At 44.8% G+C, this 26,506-nt stretch overlaps 1 protein-coding gene across 2 annotated transcripts; it reads left to right on the top strand.

Annotated features, from left to right (window-relative positions):
* Positions 1-8,759: 8,759 nt before the first annotated feature.
* On the top strand, positions 8,760-13,359 carry LOC115086027 (5-beta-cholestane-3-alpha,7-alpha-diol 12-alpha-hydroxylase). Of its 2 annotated transcripts, none has more exons than XM_029592606.1 (2): positions 8,760-8,803; positions 11,633-13,359. In XM_029592606.1, the coding sequence occupies exon 2, from the start codon at positions 11,655-11,657 to the stop codon at positions 13,182-13,184; it is 1,530 nt and encodes a 509-aa protein (XP_029448466.1). In that variant the 5' UTR covers positions 8,760-8,803; positions 11,633-11,654; the 3' UTR covers positions 13,185-13,359. The 2 variants fall into 2 exon arrangements, with proteins under 2 accessions (XP_029448466.1, XP_029448467.1); XM_029592607.1 differs by lacking the exon at positions 8,760-8,803 and adding an exon at positions 8,931-8,949.
* The last annotated feature ends 13,147 nt before the right edge of the window (positions 13,360-26,506 follow it).

The following is a 26,506-nucleotide window of genomic DNA, read 5'->3' as shown; positions in this document are numbered from 1 at the left end:
ATTCTCTTCCTAATAATTCCTAACATTCTGTTTGGGGTTTTTTGCAGCCATTGCACACTGAGGTGTTACTACATTGAAAACCGCTCATCTGACATTACACCAAAGTTAAATTCACCGTTAAATTTTTTTTTTTTTTTAAATAACTTAAAAAATGATACTTCTAGAAAAGTGACCAAATTTTATTTAGAAGATTATTCAGCTGGCAGTAAGGTAAGCAATGAGCAATGAACTGTGGAATCACTATAGAGATATATCAATTGAAATATTTAAGTCACTTTGCAAGTGAATAATACAAACAATGCAATGTAAATGTTCATAAGCATTCAAAAAGACTTTCAATAAACCTTAACAGTTATATCAACAACGGTATTCTTTATTGGTCAAGAAACCTAATTCTTTACCTTGATCTGTAAGTTGTTTGATCTTCTTTTGTAAATGATTAGAAGGATTACCTGAAAGTTTGACATATGCGGTATCATCCTCTATTTGTCATGCAATTTCCTTAATATAGTCAGCTCTGTCCATTGACCTGCCTTTATCAGCTTGTTTTATGACAAGATTTTGATTCTTGGCCATTGAATACAGGGTTTGTGTTATGGTTTAGAGGCCTGTGGGGAGCCACAGTACTGGGCTAGACTCAGGACGCACAAACACAGAGATTTGTCTTTTATTATACAGCTGATGTGTTCTACCAGAGGTGGCCGTAGTGAGGTGATCCAGAGATAGCAGTCCAGGGATCCTCGGCAGAGGAGACCCATCTCTCAGAGGTAGTATAGGGAGATCCGAATGCAGGTTCCCTATGAAGCAGAGCTGTAGATGAGACAAAGTTAGATTACTCACTAACAGGCTGATACAGTACAGTGCGCTCCGGTGGAGCGCACTGTTAACCGGCATTTGGACACGCGTTTTCGACGCGATAGCTTTACCCCTTATTCAGTAAGGAGTAATAGCGCGTCGAAAACGCGCGTCCAACCCCCCCCCCCCCCCCCCCCCGAGACTTAGCGCCCGCAACATGCAAATGCATGTTGATGGCCCTATTAGTCATTCCTGCACGATACAGTAAGTAAAATGTGCAGCCAAGCCGCACATTTTACTTTAAGAAATTAGTGCCTACCCAAAGGTAGGCGTTAATTTCTGCCGGTGCCGGGGAAGTGCACAGAAAAGCAGTAAAAACTGCTTTTCTGTGCACCCTCCGACTTAATATCATGGCAATATTAAGTCGGAGGTCCCAAAAATTAAAACAAGTTAAAAATAAAAATAAAAATATTTAAAATGGGCCCGCGGCTGGCGGGTTGAAAACCAGTCGCTCAATTTTGCCAGCGTCCGGTTTCTGAACCCGTGGCTGTCAGCGGGTTTGAGAACAGACGCCGGCAAAATTGAGCGTCGGCTGTCAAACCCGCTGACAGCCGCCGCTCCTGTCCAAAAAGAGGCGCTAGGGACGCATTAGTGTCCCTAGCGTCTCTTTTTACCGCGGTCCCTAATTTAAATAAATTAAGTTACTGAATCGAGTGCACAGGAGAGTGGCCTGTGTGCGCGTCGGGAGAGTGGGCGCTCGCCTGCTCTCCTGCAATTTTTACTGTATCGGCCCATAAGTTGGTAGCTGTATAGGTGGCGATTCCAGCAGGCAGAAGTAGTTGGTTACAGGCACTGAGCAGGGAGATCAGGCCCTCGAGGAGTGAGAACCTGATCCCAGTAAGGCAACTGAAAGAAAGCAAAGGGCCCCCGAGGAGTGGGTACCCAGTTTAGCGATTTACCCCGAAGGGCAGAGAGAGCTTCCAGCGGCAGCAAGGAAGTGGCAGAATAGCTTAGACCAGACAAGTCCAATCCTTGCTAACTCGATGAGCTAGCAAACAAGGGCAAGCTAAATACCCGGATGGTGTGATGTCACTCGAAGGGGACGCCCCTGAGGTTCCCGCCATGACGTGGATAAAGACATGGGTGGCATGCGCGTGTGCACCCTAGGAGGCCCTTAGGAGAAACATGGCGGATTGCCTTGCCATTGCTGTTCTGGGCACGCCGGAGAGAGCGGCAAGCAGATGCGGCAGTGGCCATCTTTCCAAGGCTAGCGGGGAGAGCAGAGAGAAAGGTGAGGCACAAAGGTCGAAGCCATCTGAGACCGACAGACGCAACAGTTTGACGTGCATTCTTGTTCAAATTGTTGCAAAACCTTTCATTTTTCTGCTCTAATTGTTGGATATCTTTCAATACAAGTTGTTGGAAAGTATCTATCAGTGGGTGTGTGGGTCCTGATGGTGTCCAGGAGGAAGGATTATGTATTATACTGCTGTCTTTATATGTTTCCTCATTTTGTTGAAAAAAGGTTTTTAGAATCAATTTTCTGATAAACCGTCGTAAATATATACGCAATTGAAATGCATTATGTTTTTCAGTGGGCACAAAAGACAAACCAAGGTTCAAGATCTGCTCTTCATTTTCATTCAATACTGATTTGGATAGATTAATCACGACTTTTTCTTGCCCCTCATTGTGCCTCGAGATCTCATCATGATGTTGTGAACTGACGGATTCTTGTAATCCTTCCATCCTGTTCTTCCTTTTTTCACTGTATAATTGGAATTTTCTAAAAAATTGTCAACACACATATTTTCAAAGAACAATCTGTACAATTGTTTCAAGACTTCAAACAAAGAGGTTATCCCAATAACCTCTTTGTTTGAATAAATACCCCAATATTTATTCTACCTGCTTTTGCTTTTATCTTCCTTCCAGCTTGTTTTAAGCTCCCAAGTTTCCATTCCTTGTTGATTGTAACTTTGACTTATTCCTTTTCCTTTGTTATCCATTGTTTACCAGAATTGTTACATCAGTTTACCCTTGTTAAAATGTAAACCGATCTGATATGGTTATCTACTATGAAGGTCGGTATAAAAAACTGTTAAATAAATAAATAAATAAATGCATAAATAATGCATTCAAAAGAGCATTATGCTATGATAGAGATGCACTATTATCTCCTCGATGTAAACAAGAAGAATCAGAGGTAGTTACTTGCATAACCAAATATTCACCTACATCTTGCAAAATAGTTAAATGCATGCGTAATCATTGGTTTCTTATTAAGATTATTCCAGGCATGGAAAATTTAGAATTCAGAGTGGCTTTCTCAAGATGAAAAAATGTAAAAGAAATTTTAAGTCCATCCATGTTACCTGACAAAATAGATAGAATGAAAACTATTGATGGGACCACTCCGATGGGCCACTATAAATACGGCCATTGTAAGATTTGTGATCAAACACTGGAATTGAAAGAATATATCTGTCCACAAACAGGGTACAGATTTAAGCTCAACAATTTTACAACATGCCAAACCAATTTCATCATTTATATCACAAAATGTCCCTGTAATAAAATCTATGTGGGCCAAACAACAAGATCATTGAAATTATGAATTGGAGAGCATAAGAGTTGCTTAAAGAATAAAAAAGAAACCGCTCCGATTGTTGCGCATTACATTGCAGAGAATCATGACGTACGACAGTTGCACTGGTTTGCGATAGATCATATTTAATAGGATTCAAGAGGAGGTAATCATGAGCAATGGTTGTATAGAAAGGAACAAGAATGGATTTTTAAGCTGCATTCTGAAGAACCTAATGGACTCAATTGTAAGATCGAATGGAACAGCTTAATTCATTTTTGAATGACAGTTCAATGGCAAGTAATCTAACATCTGGTCTGAGCATGCGCCAAGTTGACAGCAGGATGGGACATTTAAATTTTACGTCACACGGTAATACACGTCAATATACGTGTTTTAGGATGCTTACCTTTCAAGTAAGTTTGCTGTTTAAAATGGGCAGCCATGTTTTTAGCATTTATGGCTTCACACATTATGCTATTAAGATATCTTTTATTCCTACTTGTTAAATTTTACCTTCTATTATTATTATTGTTTGTAATTTTCTTATACTGTATTTTATTGCTATGTTAACCACTGTGAAGGCTACGCCGAGACAACGGGTTCAAATGTCATGCCTAGATCTGTTTCCCATGCTTGAATGTGCTTGGATTTCTCCAATTGTGTTCCCATTATTAAAGAATACATTTTTGTTATCATCCCCCGTGTCCTGGTTGATTAAGTACAAAGGTGTTCAAATAAAGTTTTTCCCATGGCCAGGGATGAGGATATCTCAGGAGTCCCTAAAAAATGTCGGACCTGAGAATAGGCTAAGAAATCCACCTTCTCTAGATGGAAAACTGCCATTAAAGCATCACTACTCAAGATGGAGGTACCCTGCAGCAGATGCTCAAAGCGATATATTCCTTTTTCTTTCTATGCATGAAATATGTGGTTTTGGCAGCCCGCTGGGAAATGTCTATTATAATATAAATGGGAAGAATGAAAATAGACCCTCTTTCCCACTAATAGTTGTTTCCATTGCATCCATAGGCGATAGGTAGTAAGCAAAGACAGCAGGAGACTCTAAAAGTTCCCCATGTGCATCTGGGTTGCCAAAACATAGCTGAAATGGGCATTAGGCCGGTGAAGTGCTGTTCCAGGCATACCCATTGTTTAACAGGGGCTGTTCTGTGGATATCCGGTATCGCCCTTAACTGGGCCGCTCGGAACCCTGAGACTGTGCTAAAAGAATGTAACCCTTCTGAAACTGCTTGTAAGGATTGCAAGGGGGAAGATAATGGTGAACAAGATGTTGTCCGCAAAAAGTGATCATTTGGAATGCATGTTCCCGGTTGTGCTCCTGCTATCTGCTTTGAGTCACGTACTCGAGTAGCAAATGGCTAGAGAAACAGAGCAAACAGGAGCAGGGATAAGGGGCAACCCTGCCTGGTACCCCTACCTACTGGGAAGGCGGGTCATAAACCCAGGGCCAAACCCCATTCTAATGAGCGTTTGAAATAGAAAAGGCCAGTGGACCAAATCAAATGCCTTTTCGTCATCTATGGAGAGCAGTAAAAAGAGACTCTGGATGTTCTCTGGATGCCCACCATAGGATATCTGTTACTTTCCTCACATTATCAGCAGCCATCCTTTGTGGAATGAATCCCACTTGATCAGAATGAAGTAAAGCAGGGATTATCCCATTCAAGCGGGTCTCTAATATACTTGCAAGGAGTTTGAGGTCTACATTGATGAGTGATGTAGGACGATATGAGCTACAAAGTGTGTGGTCCCGACCCGGCTTGGCTATTACTATGATCCCTGCTAAGTTAGAATGAGGGGACAGAGTGGCCCTTTCTTTAAGACTAAAATATTCCACTATGGATGCCATCAGTGAAGCGCTTGTTATAGTGGCTAGAAAACCCGTCCATTCCTAGTGCCTTCCCCAATTTAAGATGTTTGATGGCCTGGGATACTTCCAATTCAGTGATTAGGGCATCTAAGAATTTCTGCTGTTCCTCTGACAGTGAAGGGAGCCTAATAGAGTCCAAATATGTTTTAATATCCTCAGTTTTAACAGTGGGGTCCCCAGTATACAGTACAGCGTAAAAAGCAGTAAAGCATTCCTTGATATCCACAGAAGTTACCATTTGTCCCGTAGAATTTTATATCTTGGCTATCATATTTTGGGATATAGAAGCCTTTAGTTTTCAGGCCAGAAACCTACTGGCTTTATTATTCCCCTCATAGAATTGCTGTTTAGTAAGTTCTAATTCATGTGCTGTAGATGCCGACTCAAGAGTATCTAACTCCTGGCGTGCCTTTTGCAGTTGTTGAAAAATAGCACTAGTTGGGGTTCGGGAGTGAAGCTGGCTTACAGCAGTGATTTTAGCAAGTAGTGTGTGTCTGGTTTGCTCTCTTTCTTTTTTGCAGAAAGAAACTTGGGAGATAAGAACGCCCCTCATGATCGCCTTAGAGCAGTCCCATAAGGTTCCCGGAGAAACCATTGGAGAAGTATTATTTACAAAATATTCTTTTAGTTGAGACTCAAGTAATTGACCAAAGGTTTCATCTTGCAATAAACTATCATTTAAGCGCCTTAAGAGAAAATGTTAGCCATACTGGGACATGATCCGACCATGTGATATTGTAACAATCGATCTACTAAGAAGTAAGTAAGTAAATATCATGTGGCATAGAGAAAAAAGTACACAATCTACTCGAGGGATACCTTTGTCGCCATATATCAATCAAGCTCCAGGTCTGCATCAAGGAGTCTAGTGCCTTGCGTGTCTTTGGACATATAGTCCTGGTAAGCCCTGAGGAGTCTATTTTAGGGTGTCTGGCAAAGTTAAAATCCCCACCCCAGATGAGTGAACCCTCAACGTTGTGATCAAGTAAAGCCCTTAGTTCCTGAAAAAACACATGTTGGTTATTTATTTATTTATTTAGAGATTCTTATATACCGCGGTACGTATAGTTATACATCACCTCGGTTTACAGTAAACAATAAATTAGCAACAGGCTTTACATCTAACAGTTATATAGGTAGTAAACAAATAACAGCCATAGGCTTTACATAAATAACGGGTTTCTGTAGTACATACTATAACTCCTATAACTCTAAACACCAATGCATATTTAATTTCAACAATGAAGCAGGAGAGAACATATGCCATTAGCCTGTTAAAGGCATAGTCCAATGTCAAGTTAATGTCAAGTTAGAATTGGGGACATATATATTCACAATTGTAAAGACCTCACCAGCTGTTTTTATCTTCAGTAACACATATCAGCCAAAGGGATCAACTATATGGGTTATGTAATTGTACACAAAATCACGAGATAAAAAAATTGCCACTCCTGTATATTTAAACTTTTGGGAGCTAGCAGATGGAAATTTGTGTGGGTAGTCCACTGAGTTTAGCAATGACTCATACCTCTGTTTAATGTGAGTCTCCTATATGAGAGCTTCAGTCACTTTGGATCGCACTAGGTCTCTAAACAGAAGGTTTCTTTTCCTGTATGTATTTAGGCCCTTCACATTTAAGGAAAGAAAGCATTCTGTCAATGAAGCCATCTGGATTTACTCTGGTAAAAAAACGCCCAATCTCCCAGGATCTTTGAAATAAAACAGCTGATGGGTTAACCGAGATAACTTAGATAATTTTGACCACTGACGTACACATATATATCCCATCCCTAAACCCTTTCCCCTAACTCCTTCCACTCCTCCCCAGTAGTGGAGCATAGAACCTAAGTGGGGGGAGAGACACCGTCTGGGAGTCCCTTCCTGTCCTCCCAGTTCCATCCCTCAGCCAAACACTTATCTGTAAATACCAGTGAAACACAGTTAAAAATAAAGAAAGAAGTTTCACCCTTCCTAGAAAAACAGTGAAGCATCAGCCAATTGTGCTGTAGAGTTCAAGTAGCCAGCTTGGACTGCGTAGCTTGTCTTTCAAGTTGGCGACAATTCCCAACTCTTTGCCACCGAGGTGTAGAAGGTATTTGAGGACGCTCTTCCCCCATCTTTTTAGTTGAAAAATGCACAGGTAGGTTCAGTTGCTGAAAGGCCTGCTCAGCCTCGTTCAGAGATTTAATTCGGTATGTCATGTCATGAACTGTGAATAACAGACCGAATGGAAAGGTCCATTTGAAGAGTATATTTTCACTGCGCAGTACTTTAATGACTGGGCGTATTTCAAATTTCTTCTTTAGTGTAATGGGAGCCAGGTCCTGGTAAATAGATTCCCAAGTCCAGTTTCCATTTAGCTGTGCCGCAGCTGCTATCTGCTCCTTAACGGTGAAATCCCAGAGACATACTACAATGTCACAAGGGCGGTTACCTACTTTGGGGCCTAGCGATCTGTGCACTTGATCTATATTTATTGCAACCTCCTGTTGCCCATCAGTATCTGTGGTAGGTGTAGACACTGTTAGTAGAGTTTGAAATATTTTTTCTGATACAGACTTACAATGGATATATTCAGGCGCCTCCGGAACACCTCTGATTCGTAAGTTATTTCGTCGTGACCTATTTTCAAGGTCTTCTATTTTTTCGGATAGCCGGTCCTGTTCTGATTGTACCAACTTCTGCTGGTCCACCATTTTCCGAGCGCGTCTTCTTGCCCATCAAGTCTGAGATCCAGGTCATCTACGCGAGAGCCAATTGCTACCAAGTCCTCCTTCATCTCAGTGATTGAAGCCAGTAAGTCTAATTTGAGCTGTTTCATATCTGCTCTCATATCCATGAACCAATTTCTCAGCTCTGAGCGCGTCGTAATGTCTGAAAAGCTTGTGGCGAGTTCGGCGTCATCTGCATGGTCTCCTGCTGCCATTGTGGCCTGCTCTTCTCTGTCGTCGTCAGCGTCTAGGGCCAATATTGTTTAAGGTCAGCTGTTTTCCTTTTAGTAGCCATCCGTAAGGGTTCGCGTAGCGTCCTGTAGCTGGAAGGGTTGAATTAAAGCTCAGATGCATGCGATTCACGGAGATTATTTGAGGGATGGATCGGGAGCTCACAGTTCAGGCCTCCATTCAGCGCGGTGACGTCACATGTCCCTCTCTCTTGTAAAATTTTATTTGAATGTTTTATGTAATATTTTATTTGATTATAATCCGAAATTTGTATTTTGTACACTTTTTAATTCATCTTATTTTATTTGTACTTATTTATTGTAAACCGGTATGATTGAAATACAGAATATCTGTATGTAAAACAATATAAATATATAAATAAAATGATTGCAATTGGAAAATTAAGCAGCACCCTCACCGACGACACAGAGCAGATGGACATGTAGGGAACCTGCAAATCGACTTTCAGCAGTCTAACTACAGGACCACGCCTCTTTCCCTATCTAAAGTCAATTTGCAGCGTACTATAAACTCTGGCTCCCTGCCGGGTCTGCCATGGGTCTAGCAGCAGCGTTCCGCCTGACAGTAAGTATCAAGCTTTCCTGTCCCGAAAGCATCCAAGGTGCTTCTGTGCTAACCTCTGCCAGAGCTTGTGAATGAAAGGAAGGGACACCATTCCCGAGGTTCCTGCCGCCTTTCCATTTTATTTGTGCTTCAATAGTATTTTAAAGGTGAATGATAATATAATAGCCTGGCTTTAAACCATCGCTGGACTTGGCTGAGTGACTCTAGGATTTTCTCCGGACGGCTTGACCTTTGGTGTCACGGACCTGGGAGTCTATTGTACTTGCTGTCTTTTAAGATCCAACTCAGGCAGTGTTCAGCCTTCCAGTACACGAAGAGTATGAGAGATACGGGGGGAGGGTAAAGGAAACGGGAGAAAGGTAGAAAGAACCAACCTGTAAAACTAACATTGGAATTTTGAAACCGGTCCTTAGTTAACCTATATTCTTGTCCTAAAAATGTGACGATCTTTTTTCTATTCCGTTTTTTTCAGTTGCTGCTGCTCTATTGCTAGGAGGCTGGTTTCATTTATTTATTTGATTTATATTCAGCTTTTCGCCACTTCAAAGCGGATTACATTCGGGTACTGTAAGGCAGCCATCCAGTCTGATCGATGAAAAAAAATAACAATACGCAGACATCGGGGCATAGTTTAGTTTGTAGCATGCATACATCTTTACTTAAAATGTATGAATCACTTCCACATAACCCTCTAAGCGCTGTACAGGGAAAACAAACCAATCATAAAAAAGAAAACCCATGGATATTACAACCAGGGTATTGTATGATCAGGACAGGGACGAAGTGCCGGAGCCGTGGGGGCAGAAGGAGAGAAATGCACAGCAGCGTGGGGAAAGCAAAACAGAGCAGAGGGCGCAGATGAAAAAGGTCGGCCACAGGCCAGCGGGGTCTTGGAAAAAAAAAAGGAGAGAGCTGCAGTCACGTTTCAGAGAGGGGAGGCACAGTGGGGAAACTGAATGGAAAGGCGGAGAAACAAATAATGAAAACGGGGGCCGCGCAGAACAGACAGAAGGCAAAAATATTTCATTAATGGTAAACTCTTCTTAGGCTGCATGCACGAACCCGACGTTAGCAGCCAAAACCGTACGATTGCTCTTCGCAATGGTTTCGCATGCTGGCTGACGAGCTTTAAATGTAATTCACGTCAAAGTCATCTAGAATCTAAGACAACTGTACATTACTGCATCTGAAAGTGGGGAACTTCTGGCACTGTAGGCTGGCTCAGCATCGGGACCCCAGGCCTGGCAGCTTTTATGGGGAATTTTTATTTTCTAGACATTCAGGTAGCAATGTTCAAACTGTCTACATCGGGTCAAAGATCGTACCTACTTTTGACCTGCGGGCTTAACATCTGGTTTCAAAAGAAAAGTACACAAGCAAGCTTTCTCTTTGAAGCTTGCTGCAAGTACAAAGTACCTGCAGGTATTTGCACCTGATTTTTCTGCAGGTAAAATTTGCTGCAAACGTCCACACAATGATTTGAAAATGCCATATATGTGCATGCTTTTTCTCCCCTGGACCTAAGCAGGTTCCCCTCTCCCCCTGGAAGACAACTTCTCCTTGCCGCTGTCAGCATGCCTGTCCTGAATTACTTTTGGAAAGCAGCAGATTGCATCTTTGGACTGACAGTCCCTTACCATAGTGTCAGGTTTCTCTACCCAAGACAAATTTTAGAAATGCCCCAATAACAAACTTGGGGCATTTCTAAAATGGGGCATTTGTCAGTTAAACCTGACAAATAAAAACCACAGGAACAAAGAAGTGTTTAAGTCAGCTGGTATCATGCAATGCACTAAAATGCCATGGAATTGACTCTTTAGCATGAGGTAATATATTACCAAGATCCTGACTCACCAAGCCAAAAGTCCATGTGCAAGTGTCAAAAAAATTATTTTTAGAACACTTTTTTTGCATACAAAAATGAACATAAAACCACTTATCTTAGAATGTACTGATTGAAATCATTATGCACAAGCCAGAGATTTAGCATCAGCTAAACCTAAACATGCACCTTGTTGAATACACAAGTACACTTGTATTCGCTGGTGCACTGGGCATTTATTTATTTGTACCTCTGGATATCAAGGTCACTCTTTGTATGGATAAGAAGCTTGGTAGTGATTCATTTCATAAAATCATGGTGACTGTACAAGCACTGTGTGTGTTTATGTACAGTAAGTGCCTAAAATAAGCCAGTTTGGGCTTCCTTACTAGTAGTACTATTAGTACCTATTTCTACAGCCCTAGGTGTCTCCCTTCACTTCAGATATTTGCCATTAATTGGCAGAATTTTAAAAGCAATGCACTTGGTGTTCTATTTAGTTATACATACCAGTCCAAAAATTGCACTGTTTTAGCAACAATTCCATTAGTTTGCTCATCACAGAGGTCAGACTAACTGGCCAGTTGTCAGCCTCCTCCTTACTTCCACTTTTATAAATAAGAACCATATCTGCCCTTTTCCAGTCCTCCAGAACTACTCCAGACTTTAAAGAAGCATTGAAAAGGTCAGCCATGGGAGCTGCCAGGATATCTCTAAGTTCCCTTAGTACCCTCAGATGTATCGATCCGGCCCCATCGCCTTATCTACTTTAAGTTTAGTTAGCTCCTCACAAACACACTGTTCTGAAAATCAATTGAGGTTTCTCTCACTTCCAATCTTATTTATCTTTGTTATCTTTGCTCGCCTCGGAACGCCAGCTCTCCCGCGGTTTTTACTGTATCGGCCCGTTAGTTGGTACATTTGCTAGGTCACCTAAAGACTTTTTTGTTTGCTGAGTGGACAGAACATTAAGCACAGCCCTTATTTTTTTTTTTTGCTTATTTCAGGTCTCACTGTGCCTGTGCTGGGATGAGTCTCTGGCTGCCAATCCTTTTAGCTTTGGTGATCTCAATCCTTGGTGGTCTTTATCTCCTGGGAACATTTCGTAGAAGGAGATCCAGAGAGCCTCCTTTGGACAAGGGACATATTCCATGGCTGGGATATGCATTGGACTTCAGAAACAACACTGCAGAATTTTTGCAGACGATGCAAAGAAAACATGGGGACATATTCACAGTTCAGATTGGAGGCTACTATTTCACTTTTGTAATGGATCCTCTCTCTTTTGGATCAATAGTGAAGGAAGCAAGATCAAAACTGGATTTCAATAAATTTGCAAAGGAATTGGTTGCCAGGGTTTTTGGCTATCATGCTACAAAACATGATCACAAAAATCTAGAGACAAGCAATAAGCATCTCATGGGGGATGGCTTGGTGATCATGACACAGGCGATGACGGAAAACTTGCAGAACCTGATGCTTCATAGTATTGGCACAGTATGTAAGAGGGAGTGGCAGCAGGATGGTCTGTTTCACTACAGCTACAACATTGTCTTTCGGGCAGGCTACCTTGCCTTATTTGGAAATGAGACAGTTAAGAAAACGGAAAGCAAAGAAAGATCCAAGGAGTTTGATCGGGTTCATTCTGAAGAACTGTTTGACGAATTCAGAAAGTATGATGCTTTGTTTCCCAGGCTGGCCTATGCTGTGCTTTCTCCCAAAGATAAACTAGAAGCTGAGAGACTGAAAAGATTTTTTTGGGACAAGCTGTCCGTTAAGAAGACCATGCAGAAGAGCAATATTAGTGGGTGGATCTCTGATCAACAGCAGTATAGGCAAGAGCAAGGAATGGCAGAATACATGCAAGACAGGCACATGTTTCTGCTTTTGTGGGCATCCCAAGGGAACACAGGGCCTGCAAGCTTCTGGCTTCTCCTTTTCCTAATGAAGCACCCAGAAGCCATGAGGGCAGTAAAGGAGGAGGTGGAGAAAGTCCTTAAAGAGACGAACCAAGAAGTAACACCGGCTGGGCCAATGATAAACCTCACCAGGGAGATGTTAGCAAAGACACCCATTCTTGATAGTGCAGTGGAGGAGACTCTGCGTTTGACAGCTGCTCCAGTCCTGATCAGAGCAGTCATGCAAGATATGGATTTCAAAATGGCAGATGGCAGGACCTATGCCCTCCGTAAAGGAGACCGACTTGCCATTTTCCCATACATTGCTGTGCAGAAGGATCCAGAGATCCATCCAGAACCCCACCAGTTCAAGTATGACCGTTTTCTGAATCCTGATGGTACGAAAAAGGCAGATTTCTATAAGCATGGCAAGAAGGTAAAATATTTCACTATGCCATGGGGGGCAGGAACTTCAATTTGTCCTGGACGTTTCTTTGCTGTGAATGAACTGAAACAGTTTGTGTTTCTGATGCTTGCTTATTTTGACTTTGAGCTGATAAATACAGAAGAGGAAATTCCTCCAATAAATCAGAGTAGATGGGGCTTTGGCACCATGCAGCCAACTCATGACATTCATTTTAGGTACCGGTTACGTTTCTGACTTGAAAATGTGAGCATTCCCTGAGAGCCCAGACAACCTCCCATTTTGTAACATGTGACAGATTATGTTGTAAATATTTTAACCTATTTTGACTCTTCACATTGTTCAGGTTCCCTTTTAGGGACCTTAATGTGGTTTCTTTTTCTTCTTAACTTGAAATATTTTCTTCTTTATCTTTTATTTTCCTGGTAAATATTTGAAAAATCTAAAAAGTCTTTTTATCATCTTAAAAAATTAAGGATTAAATTAAGAATTAAAAATAAAATTAGCAAACCAAGGACAAAGCTCTAAATAAATCATAGTTGTTATAGCCTTATTATTAGATCACAGTAGACGCTTACAGGAACATTCTCAGACTTCGGGCAGATGGACTGTTCCTGGGAAAGTAGGGGCAAAGAGTCAAAGGTGCAACATCTGCTTTTCCTCCCCCAACCTAAACACACTGCTTTCTCAACACACCTAAAGTAAGCATGTTGTGCAATCCCGCACATACGCTCAGCCAAGCTGAGGCAGGGCAATTATTGCCAAGCAGCCAATTTACGCAGATAAATTGCTGGTTAGTTATCCTCTCATGAATGGCTTTGGAAATGGCACGCTCCACTTTTAACAACAGAAAACATTCAAATATCTAGCAAGCTTCAATAAAGTAAGAGAAGGTAGCATTTTCCATAAAATAAATAGCTCAAGGACAAGAGGCCACCATCTGCAATTGAAAGGAAGGAAGGTCAAAGAATGCGAGGATGTACTTTTTCATCGAGAGGGTGGCGGACGCCAGGAACAGACTTCTGGCTATGAAGAGCCAAAACAGTGAAAGAGGTCAAGCATGGATGGGATAAAGACTACGGGCCAAAGAGTAAAAAAAGTAAGAAAAAAGCAGCCCGGTGTTTCTCTCCCACTGCCATGCGCACCATCACTACCCCAAAGTGTCATGTTTTGAACCACGCAGAACTACGGTGTCTCACACAGTTCAAAGCGCGACAATAGCCTTGGAGGATGCAACTTGAAGCACTGTACTACTGTTGTACTGTGCTGGAAAGGAAGCATAAGTAAAGGAATTGGAGTGAGAGCAAGAGTGAATAAAAGAATCGGAGGGAGAAAAAAGGGAAGGAAAGTGAAAGAGTGAGGGGACAAGTGAGTGAGGGCTTGGGGTGGGGAAGTGCGAGGAAATGGGTGGTAGGGGCAAGAAAGCGAATGACGGGATCAGAGGGGGTGCAGGGAAAGTGATTGAAAGACTGGGAAGCAAGCGTGAGTGAGGTGCTGTGAAGTGTGAAGGAGGAGGTGTCCTTTTGTGGACTGGTAACTGGGTAAAAAGACAAGAAACAGAGGGTAGGGCAAAATTATCAGTTTTCCAAATGAAGAAAAGTCATCAGTGGAGTACCACAGGGATCAGTACTAGGACCTGAGCTATATTTAACATAGTCTGTTCATAAATGATCTGGAAAAGGGAACAGTGAGTGATCAAATTTTCAGATGACATAAAATTAATCAGTGGTTAAAACAGCAATGAATTGTGAGCATCTGCAGAAGGAACTTGCTGCAGAATTTGCAGATGGCCAGAATATGCTACTTTTGTATAATATGCGATATTTAGGTCTGCCAGTTTCCCGGACATATAGGGCATGTGTGAACAGCATGGCCATCCTGTCTGCGGTACATGCACAGCCCCAATTTCTTCCGTGTACTTCTCTCTTTTGATGTCAGGTGGCTGCGGCCTAATTGCATCAGTTCTTCTTCACCAGCAACTGGGACCTAGGGAGTAGGCCTGGGTGTGGACTTAACTCGAGCTTCACCCTGAAAGGGTTTCCTGAGAGTCTTGGTCTCTTGAACCTTGTCACGAAGTCAGCGATCAATCCTTGTTGCCAACTTCACTAGTTCAGCCAAGGTCACAGGCATCTCATGGTGGCAAGCTCGTCCTTCAGGCGAGAGTTCAGTCCTTCAAAGAAGAGGGTCTTCAGGCATTTCGGGTCCCAATATAATTCAGATGCCAGTGTCTTGAATTCAATAGCGAAGTCAGCCAATGGTTTATTATCTTGCTTCAGGTGAACCAAAGAAGATCCTGCAGTGGTATACCGCTCCCACAGCGAAGAGGCCCAAGACAATGCTCTCCCATCTAGATAAGACAAGCTATAGGTGGTCTTGGCATAAGCTGTGGGAAAATAGCTGGGTTGCAGGGAGAAGTGCATGCAACACTGGTTAATGAAACCTCTGCATCTCCAAACTTTCCCCAAGAAGAGGTAGGAGCAGATAGATTTACAATAGTCTTGACCGTCACCTCAGACGGTGTAGCTTCTTTACCTGTGGTGGTAGGTAAGTTCATCTGTGTGTGCAGTAGGTTGAATGCAGTGGTCAAACCCTCCAGCGCATTCTGCTGTTCGGAGATTCGCTGGGCCAGGCCTGGAATGGCTATAATGCGGTCAGCTGAGCCGAATCCAGGGAGTTAGCAATCTGTTATGGTTAAACGGTGTTTGGGTGGATCCTTGGGCACTGTGGCAGATGACCACACCCATGGGGAGGAGCCCCGTGAGGACCCACAGTACTAGGCTAGACTCAGAATGCACAAACACAGTTAGTTCTTTATTATACAGCTTGAGGAGTACCACCAGAGGTGACAGTAATGAGGCAGTCTGGTAGTTGCAGTCTCAGGGACCTCGGCAGAGGGAGCCCTTCTCACCCCGTTGGTCTCCGAAGCAGGTTTCCCAGCAAGGTAGTACTGTGGATGAGATAGACTGAGAGTTAGAGTACTCGCTAGGTGTTTGCTGTAGATATGCGATTCCACCAGGTTGAAGAAGATAATGCAGGCACCGAGGCAGGGAGAGCAGGCCCTCGAGGAGCGAGTACCTGTTCCCTGTAAGGCAGCTGAAATAATGCAGAGGGCCCCCGAGGAGCGGGTACCCAGGTTAGCAGTTACCCCGAAGGGCAGAGAGAGAGCTTCCAGCAGCAGCACAGAAGCGGGAGAGTAGCTTAGACAGGAACGGATGGAATCCAAGATCAAGTCCAAAATCAGTCCAAGTTCTTGTCCTTGCTAATCAACAAGCTAGCAAATTAGAATAGGTTATATACCCGGATGGCGTGACGTCAGCAAGGGGGAACGCCCCCGAGGTTCGCACCAAGGTTGGAATAAAGACGTGGGTGGCGCGCGCTCGCGCACCCTAGTAGGTACCTGGGAGGAGCATGGCGGGAGGCTGCACCATAGCTGTTCTGGGGATGCCGGAGAGGTCGGCTTGTAGACGCGGCGGTAGCCATCTTTCCTAGGTAAGTGGGAGGAGCTGTGAACAAGATGAGGCAAACAGGTCGAAGCCGTCTAGCACTGACGGACGCAACTGGACTCGTGAGCCAGCATGCTCATAGGTCTTCAGTGGTCCTAACCCCTTCCTCACTCCCAGGCTGACTGTTCAATAAGGAAACCCATGTTGGCGGCAGGGCCGCTGTGGAGCATGTGAGTACGAACTGGCTCACGGGCATCCTGCTGTGACTTCCACCATCATCATTATCATCACCCAGGGCTGACCTTAGAAGGATAGGGGGCCCAGGACAAATCAAGAGAAGTGAGACCCTGGAACAGTGAATTTATATTGTTGAGGATGCGGCTACCATGGCAGAGCAGGGCTTCCCAAATTGTGAGGCAAACAGGTTTGTCACCCCTTTTGCCATACCCCTAAGGCTGGCTGTGCCACCATCACTACAGGGGGCAGCACAGTAGTTTTTCACCAGAATGGCAAAACAGGCAGTTCCTGCCCTGGGAATAGGACAGACTGGCACCAACTTTATGCTGCTCATTTTGGGGGCAATTTTCAAACAGGCCATGTAGCTGTAAAGTACGTGAACACTATTAGCACTAGTTTTCAAACAGAAACAAGGTGAGTAGTTTCTCTTTGAAAATAAATGTAAAAGTATGTGCATTAAGAACACTCACATTCTCTGCACCTGCTTGTGTGAGCAGCTGAGAGAAGAAAAATAGCACAAGTGCTTGTGAAAATGTCATGTATGCATGTTATTTTCCTCCTCCAATGTTATTGTTTGTAAGGTTTTGGGTGGACCTTTGGACACTGTGGCAGATGACCACGCCCATGGGGGGAAGTCCCGTGAGGGGCCACAGGTCAGGCTCAGCTTTGGGACACACAACACAGAGTTATATCTTTTATTAGACAGAGTTGAGAAGCCACCAGAGGTGGCAGTAGTGAGTAGAGATGAAGCCCGGCTGGGCTTAGGGTTCCTCAGGATACTGGAACAGCAATTCCCTCTATGGCTATGCTGTAGTGGAGAAAACTGAGATAGTGAGTACAGTAAAGCATACACAGAGTTCTGGTATTGAACCTTGTTGGTAAACTTACTCATACAGCGGTTTCTCCTGGAAGGTGACACAAAAGCTGGACTAGAGGCAGGCCCTCAAGGAGCGAGTACCTGGTTCCAGGGAACAGCTCTGAGGAAATAAACAGGTCTATCCAGTACCGAGCGGTAGGAAAAGCTGCGTTAGTGCCTGCGGCACCCGCGGTTGCCGCACGCACAGTGCAGCACACCTACCACTCGATCCTGAACACTAATTTTATTTAAATGTAAACCGCGTCTGTGAAGCCTTAGGCCCGCGCAACCCATTGTACTGGATAGAGCGCCTATACAGTATCCTGGGTGCGCGGGCCTAACACTTCACGCCACGCTGGTATCTGTCATTTCAAATGTCATTTGAAATGACAGATACCAGGAAGTCGGGACTGCCAGAAGCAAAAAAAAAAAAAAGTTGCTTCGAAGCGAAAAAACCAAAAGCAAAAAGTAAGTCGCTTCACTGTCAGTGTCTCTTCTTCCCTCCTCCAGGAGCAAGGCTGCTTTTCGCGCCCTGCTCTGGGAGGAGGGGAGAAGAGACACAGCGGCGAAGCAACTTACTTTTGCATCCCCGACCTGACCCGACTTACTTTTGCAGCCGTCCGGTCATCTGAAGAAGATATCGTGGCTCCTGCCTCCCGGAGGAAGATGGCTGCCAGCACGGGGGAAAGCGGCCCCTGTGCATTCAATTGGCTGCTCAAGACGTGACGTCACATGCCGTGACGCCAAACGTCGTGACGTCACGTCTTGAGCAGCCAATTGAATGCACAGGGGCCGCTTTCCCCCGTGCTGGCAGCCATCTTCCTCCGGGAGGCAGGAGCCACGATATCTTCTTCAGATGACCGGACGGCTGCAAAAGTAAGTCGGGTCAGGTCGGGGATGCAAAAGTAAGTTGCTTCGCCGCTGTCAATGTGTCTCTTCTCCCCTCCTCCCGGAGCAGGGCGCGAAAAGCAGCCTTGCTCCGGGAAGAGGAAAGAAGAGACACAGCGGCGAAGCAACTTTTTTTTTTTTGCTTCGCCGCTGTGTCTCTTTTCCCCTCCCGGAGCAAGAGACTGACAGCGGCGAAGCAAAAAAAAAAAGTTGCTTCGCCGCTGTGTCTCTTCTTCCCTCCTCCCGGAGCAGGGCGCGAAAAGCAGCCTTGCTCCGGGAGGACTTACTTTTTGCTTTTGGTTTTTTCGCTTCGGGAGGAGGGGAGAGGACTGGGGCTGCCCCGGAGACCGGCACCCATGATCGCGGCCGGGGCAGGTGAGCGGGGGCTGGGGGAAAGCTTGCCACCTACCCTTACCCCTGCCTCTACCGCAGGGGTCAGGGTAGGCGCGACAAACGGCAGGGAAAACTAGCGATAGTCGGGGCGCGGGTTACGGGATGCTAGGGAATAGCTAATTTGCTCGTTTGCATGCAATATACATGCCGCATGCGGAAGGGGTTGCCCGGGGAATTTAGGACGCGGTAGGAATAGGTTAAAGGGGATTCGGGATCGCAGGAAGGGCTAACGCGGCCAGAAAGTGAGTAGAGAGCCGGTTAGGGACGGGGAAACCGCGGACGCACTTTACAGGATAGACCTGAAAGTTGGTAACTCACGGGTGATGTAGGCAGCGGTTTCTTCCAAGCAGAAGAGATAAGTTCAGGCAGCGAGTCAGGGAACATGGGCCCTCGAGGAGCGAGTACCGGTTCCTGATAGCGACCTGAAAGAAATGAGAGAGGGCCCCGAGAAAGTCCAAAAGTTGGAGTGGCAGAGTAGCTAGGTACGGAGAGCAAATTCCATCCGTAAGGAGATCCCTTGCTAACTTGATTAGCTAGAAAAAGTGTAGGCTTTTGTATCCGGGATGCGAGACGTCATCACAGGGGGACGCCCCTGAGATTGGCACCAAAGAGAAAATAAGAAGCAGGGCCGCACGGCGAGCGCACCCTATGGTACCTGGACAACATGGCGGGATGCAGCACCCAAGCCTGATCGGGGACGCCGGAGAGGACGGCAGGCAGACGTTGTGGCAGCCAAACGTCCATCATCCGCAGGAGTAGTCGCAAAAAAGGTAAGGTGGGTGGAGTGGAGACGTCGGGCAGCGACAGTCGTAACAGCCAATCCAAACACACTTCAGGGGCTGTCTCCTCACAGCCCAGGTAAAAGTATGCGTGCAATGCAAGACTGTATGCTTTAGCCGGCCAGAGGACAGCCATTTTTAGACATTTTACCTGGGTAAAGGGCATCATTTCAAAGACATTTCAGAGAGGAAACCCAAGAAGCCTGCTATTTATGATGAGAAGATAGGACTTTTGTGTAAAAAACACGTAATGAAATTGGTTTTGTTTTGTGTCATTTCTAATCTGAAACATAAAACACAAGAACATTTTGTCTCATTTCATTTTTTGTTTTGGCATATGCAAAAACCTTTTAGCGCACACTAAATCAACTTAATGCATGCTAAACTGAAAAATAAAAACAAATAAAAAGTATAAAATAATGTCTCAGTCTAAAATGTGATTGCAAATTTTTCTAAACTTTTGGTCTGTACTCCAGGATCAGGTTAATGACTGCGAAAATTGTCCTCCCTAAGAACTACGTAACCTGGTATTTTTGCACCATCTAGTGGAGATAATACATTTTCAGCTAACAGCTGTAACACTTGTCTTTCATCTACTACAGATTATTTTAACACTTAGATTTTAATGGGATCCTAACGGTAACCAGTACAGTATTTTGAAAAAATTACAATAATGGGAAACTAAAAACTAATATTGTAAATATCTAATCATTAGAGATGGATGAAAATACTGCAGTCTATTATGGTAATCAAAACCAGTGTTTCCAGGACCTTGTTAGGTGTGCTATGGTAAAGTCATCACTGTTTGATGCTCAGGTTCATACCAGCAACTGGGCTCTAGTCTCAGCAACTCAAAGCAACAACAACAGACACCAGCAGTGGCTCTTAAATATGCAGGAACTCCTTTCTGAGCATGTGCAGTCACGCATGCCTCTCCTTCCTAGCTACAGCATGAGACCTGGGGTGTGGGAATTAACTGGCAGCATGAAGTGCACCGATAGTTGGGCCCCTCTTTGTGCATCACAAATGTCTCACACAGCATCTGTTTCCCCTCTGAGCATTCTCTTTTAAGTCCTCCAATCTTCTGTCATATCTTGAAGTTAAGTGAGATGGGGAAAGCGTGTACTGAGCACGAGATGTGAGAGCAGCAGCAGTAAAGAAGAGCTGGAAGACTCGGAACTTGGAAGACTTCAGGAACATCAGGACATCGGAAAGGGAATCCAACCAAACGAGGCGCCAATGACTGGAGACAGGAACTGGCAGACTTGGAACTTGGAAGACTCGGAACTTGGGACTTCAGGAAACGGAACAATGGAAGACTTCAGGAAACGGAACATGAGGACTTCTAAACATCAGGACGTCTGGAACTAGGACAAGGCAACGAAAGAGCTCTGACAAGGAACGAGACCAGGAACATCGAAGACATGGAACGAAGAGCCATCTAGACAAGTGAAGACCACAGAGGACCTTGACTGGTGAAGAAGAACATGGACAACCATGGGATCCGGTAAGAAGGCCCCGAGGAACAGGAACTGAGCCCTTTTATAGGCTGAAGCAGGAAGTGGACTGAGAATGGCTTCCGGTGGGGCCGCGGGCTTTTCCCGCCACTGGCCCATTAAATCCAGAAGTGAGGCGCGCGCCCGCGCCTATGAAGATCCCAGAAGAAGGAACAGCATTGGCAGCATCCTGCCACGATGGAGCAAGACTGGAGGCAGCTCCCACTCCGCGTAGGAGGACCTGGTAGCGGCGAAAAGGCCGCAAAGATGGAAACAGCGGCAGCAGCGGCTTCCAGCCACTTGAAGGGATCCCGGTGGTGTCTTCCCTGCCGCGGAGGAGGCGGCAGCGGCTTCAGGGCCGCATTGAAGAAGAATGTCGGCGGCTTGCAGGCCATGAAGAAGTGGAGTCCCAGAGGCGGCACCAAGCCACAGCAGTAGAGGATCGCCTGCACCACGGTCTGGGAGCGGCCTAAGCCGCAGGAAAGGACATGGCAGCGTCGGGCCGGCCTGGGGTAAGTGGAGGACCTGTCTGCGGGATGGGGTCCGTGAGCAGAATCGTAACAATAATTTCCTTTCTCCTAGGACAAGCAGGCCAGTACACCATCCTGCCCTGGGCTGCCTTGTCATGGCCATGCTTATTCTGACTTGTATGGACCTTGTCAGGTATCTTTGTAGTAACAATTCAAGGATTCCGGATAGTTTCTGGATCAGCAGATAACCTGGTAAGTGGATTCCTTCTGCAGGATAGCCCTATTTATGGTTTTACTCTGTTACCTGTTGCATTAGTTTCATCCTGAGTCCAGTACTTCCTTTAAAAAAACAAACAGGATTTTGTACATTCATTTTGTTAAAGCTTGAGTTGGTTTAGTTGTGTACAATTGACTTTTGAAGAAAATACTGGCAGACTGATGTCTATGCAGGGATATATGAGAATGATATCAGCGAGTCAGTGATCTCTGTCTCCATCTGCTGGTTGGAGAGCATAACCCACTAGTGTGGAATGGCCTGCCTGTCCTAGAGGACAGGAAATTATCAGGTAAGTAGTAATTTCACTATTTCAGTGAAGTTAAATGATTGAAAATTTTCAGGCAATACAGGTTCTTTTGCGCACTGAGTCATGAAATTTTCAGAGACTGTTTACTTTTTAAAAATTTACTGTGTTCTTTGGTGTTTTGAAAATTGGATGTTACAAATGTTTATACATTAATAGTCACCTATCAATTTTTTTTTGCGGTTCCATGCATATACAGGTTTTCCATTATCTGTAGCAGTTTTCAAGATTTTAATGATTTTGTTTGGGGTTTTTTATTTGGTCATCACTGGAGAATTGGAGAAAGCCTTTTGAAATATGGCACTTTAAATGTGTGGGGTAGGGGGTTAGTTCAGGTACATCCAATTCCTGGCTTCCGATGTTTGGACTGGCAGGGTCTAGGGATGCTGTGGAGACAGCATTCAGACAATCCCAGTCATGTTTCAACAGAGTCACCTAGTGGCCAGGCTTATGTTGCATGCACATTAGGAGTCTAACACAGTTCTGCTGTTGTTCCCCCTGTTAGATCTATCTTGTCCAATCTATGGCTGTTTAGGCAGGCTTTTTGTTGGGATAGAAGAGGACACAGGATCATGCTGTAACTTTTTTTTCTCTGCCCCTGCTGCCTATCTCTTCAGAGTCCACAGTTCAAATTTAGATTGTTTGCTACCAGCACCCCTTCACCCTCCTTTTGGAAACTGGCAGTCTTGTTGGGAGTCACATGATTGCTCCAATCCTCCTATTAGAGAACAAGAAGTGCTTTCAATTTTCTGTCGATAAACAGAAAATATTAGCAATTAATTGTGGGTGATGTCATCCTGCGGCACCGAATGGACTCAACTCATCTCTCCATGCTAGTAGAGCTTTGAGCATGTGCAGGAGCTCCCACTCCGGTGTTGCCTTGTGAGCTGCCTCTTTTGTTTTTTGGTCCAAGCTAAAGCATGGACATGTACTCTGTCTCCCCTCAAATTTTTTCTTCAAATATTTTAAAACTGATATTTTTTTCCAAAATTTTATTGCCTCACTGCCTTAGAAGAATTCACAACAGTACTTTTCATTACTCTGCCATTTTACCCTTTCTCTCTTCTTTCATTTCCAACCCCTCCTCCCCCTTTTCTCGCCTGCTCCCACTCCCTGCTCCCCATTCATTGTATTTCCTCCTTCCTTGAGTTAATTGTAATTCTGTTCTTTTCTCCCAAGACTTCAGATCTGATCTCTTAATCCCTCTCCGGTTTCATTTCTATCCCCATTTCTTAACTCTTTGGTTCATCAGCAGGGCTGCATTGGAGGGTTGGCAGCAGCGTCTCCTCAGCCCCGCAGGCTGAATCACAGGGATTGGCAGCAGTGCTCATTTCTCCGGCCTCTGCAGGCAACATTGAAATGTTCTATGGCTCCAGGAAGCAACACTGTTGAAGAAGCAGTATAGATCTTCCTTCTTCGGCACCAGGTGCTGTTGGGAGCCAGTGCAGAGATCTCCATCCTGGAGGCTGCATGAGGAGGAACAGTAGCTTCAGTTAATCAACCCCAGTGCTGGCAGGGCACAACGGGGCACAGGCAGCAGCAGGAGCCTCCGTTGGGTCAGATCAGGTTGGCGGGGAGGGAGTGGAGCAACTCTGGCCCTGCCGCGGGCCTATATCATTTGGAGGGTTGGTGGCTATCCCTTAGCATAGCTGCAGGAAACACTGAAAGGGAGACCAGCTGCCCAAATCAGCATGAGCAGAGGTAGTACATCTTTGCTTTGTCTGTCACCCCCCAACATTTGCCACTGAGCTACTCATGCAGCCTCCAGGATGGAATTAGGCTGTAACGGTTCCCTGTCCATTGGGAAACCTTGCTGGGGAGAAAGAGGAGGAGGTAAACCCCTTCCCCCAGCGCTGCACTAGTCACAACCCTGAATGATTGGAAAATGGCCCCCGTTCCCGTGCTGCATGGGAACTGATCAGCCTCTGAGTGAATTGCAGCAATGTCCCAACCGGGACCCAGGCAGACTTTGTTTTAACTAGTTTTGCTGTTTTAATATTTTTTTTCGGCTCCCGACAACCCCTCCCCCCCCCCCCCCCCCCGGGATACAAGCCGAGCAAAGGCCCTCCCTGGAGAGACGCGCGCGGGCCGATCCACACGCACAGCAAACGGACAAACGCAGCATCGAGTCGTGATAGGAAAATAAAGGCAAACTAAATTAAAGAAAATTCAATGAAATTCAATGAATAAATAGCAAAACAAAAGGCAAATACCGTGCTGAGACATGGAATGATGGATAGAGAGCGGGCGCGGGAAAAAACAAAAGCAAAACTTTTTTAAATTATAAAAACTTGCCCGGCAGAGGTCCAAGGGGTTGATCCCTTTGGATGGAGTGAACTGGGCTCCCTGGTGTCGCACCCAAGCTGCTAAGTAGATAAGTAGGGCCCTTGACCCTGTGAAGCAGCTGCCTCAGACCAGTGGCTGATGCTTCTCTCAGAACCTATGGACCACCTGGGAGGTTAACGACCACTGTGCTGCCACAAGCTCCTTTTCTTTTTTTTTTTTTAAATAAAGCTGAAATAAGCCAGAAACAAAAGAAAAAAAGTCCCCTAAACTAACACAAGAAACCAACTAAGCACACAGCCCAGACTGTAGGTTTTGCACCTCCACCATCTGTTGGAAACAGAGGAATACTGCCAGACTGTAGGTGGCACCAGCAATTATATAGGCGGAGTTTGTTTTGATAACTGCTCTGTCTCCATCTGCTAGAGGAGGGGCAAAGCCCAGGAGTCTGGACTGATCCGGTACATACAGGGAATTCTAAGTTCATCCTTCTACCAAGTCTCTGAGATGCCAATTATATCTACCTCTTCATTCAGCACTATATATTCTAATTCTCCTATCTTATTTTTCAGACTTTTAAGTATTTGCATACAGACATTCCAAAGTATGTCTTTTGTTTGAATTAACAATCTGCTTATCAGTTGAAGAGATAACTAGGAATCCTTTTGCTCTTCTGCTCTTTACTTAAAGGCCGCAGGGTTGTTTTAGCATTTAATGCAATCTCTCTATCAGGATGCCCCAACATCCCTGCTTTGCTAGCATCCTTTAAAGATGCATCATTCTGAACCATGTGCTTCTAAGCAACTATCTTTCCCCCATCAGCTAGTTTAAAAGCTGATCTATCTCCTTTTAAAAGGTTAGTGCCTGCAGCCTGGTTCCACTCTGGTTAAGATGGAGCCCATTACATCAGAATAGGCTCCCCCTTCCCCAGAATGTTCCTGTGATGGAGTATACTAGAAACTCCCTCAAATTCCCTTAAGGGCCCGGCCACAGAGACCTAGTCGGGTCTTCCTTAAGGATGATCCCCGCAAAGGATTCTGGGCCCAGGAAGGATCCCTTCAGCCTAACATAAGTTGGCAGGACTCAGAGAGGTTAGGGAGGCCCCGGAGAACAGCACAGATATACCATATGCTGATTTGTTATATCTAAGGACTATATATTACCTGAAGCTAAGATGAGCCACATTGTTTTGTGTTGACTTTTAAGAACTGTGTCACCTGAAGCTAAGCTGAGCTGCACTGTTTGGTGTTGCCTTTTTCACTGTCAATAAAGAGCACCTAAGAAACAGCCAGAGTCCGCTTCCTTTCCTCTGGCGGTATCCAAGCCACTACTTCTCAAGTTACCACAGTTTCCCAGTTCCTAACATATCTAGAAGAATGTTCCCTGCACTATCATCTCATCCTCGCATTGAGACTGTGACTAATTCCCTAGGAACCAGAATTCTCACATTTTCAGATCAAGTAAGTGTCCTTACTTGATCTGAAACGCACGCATCTTACCACCACCAAAGATCGTGCATTTTCTATTGCAGGACCTGCACTATGGAATACCATGCCTACCGACCTGCACCAAGAACTCTGCCCAAAAAAATTTAAACAGAAACTAAAGACCTGGCTATTCAAGCAAGCATATACCTGAATATTCTCTCTCTAATCCATCTTCCTTTCTTCCTATCCCCACCCTTCGAAACATCCCATGAAACCTTTAGAGGGCCCGCAGCGGGAACCTGGTTGCGGACCCAGATGCTGACGTCAGTTCCCTCAGTGCTTAAATGCTCAGACCTTGCACTGAAGCATTGCTTTTGCAACAGATCTCCTTGGTCTCCTGTTCCAGGTTTCCTCGTACTTGTTGCTTCTCCATGAGCCTTGCTTCGTGTCCCTGTTTCTCCAAGTTCCTGGTTCTTGTTCCATGTTTGTCTCATCTGTGTGCTGAATGACTTCCTGGTTCTGACCATCACTACCTCACCTTGCCTGCCTTCTCCAAGCCTGACCATTGCTACGTCTGACCATGCCTTGCATTTATGGAATTACTTTGAAGTCTATTCTGATATGTCTTCTAGTGGTAATTGCTTTTGAAGTCAAGAAAACTATCTAAAAATTTAGCAGGTGTCTTTTTTTTTTTTTAAGGGCCTGC

This window comes from Rhinatrema bivittatum, chromosome 2 (assembly GCF_901001135.1).
Source record: "Rhinatrema bivittatum chromosome 2, aRhiBiv1.1, whole genome shotgun sequence".
Taxonomy (NCBI): domain Eukaryota; kingdom Metazoa; phylum Chordata; class Amphibia; order Gymnophiona; family Rhinatrematidae; genus Rhinatrema; species Rhinatrema bivittatum.
Note: the sequence above shows the minus strand (reverse complement) of the source record. Positions and strands in the feature narration are given on the sequence as shown.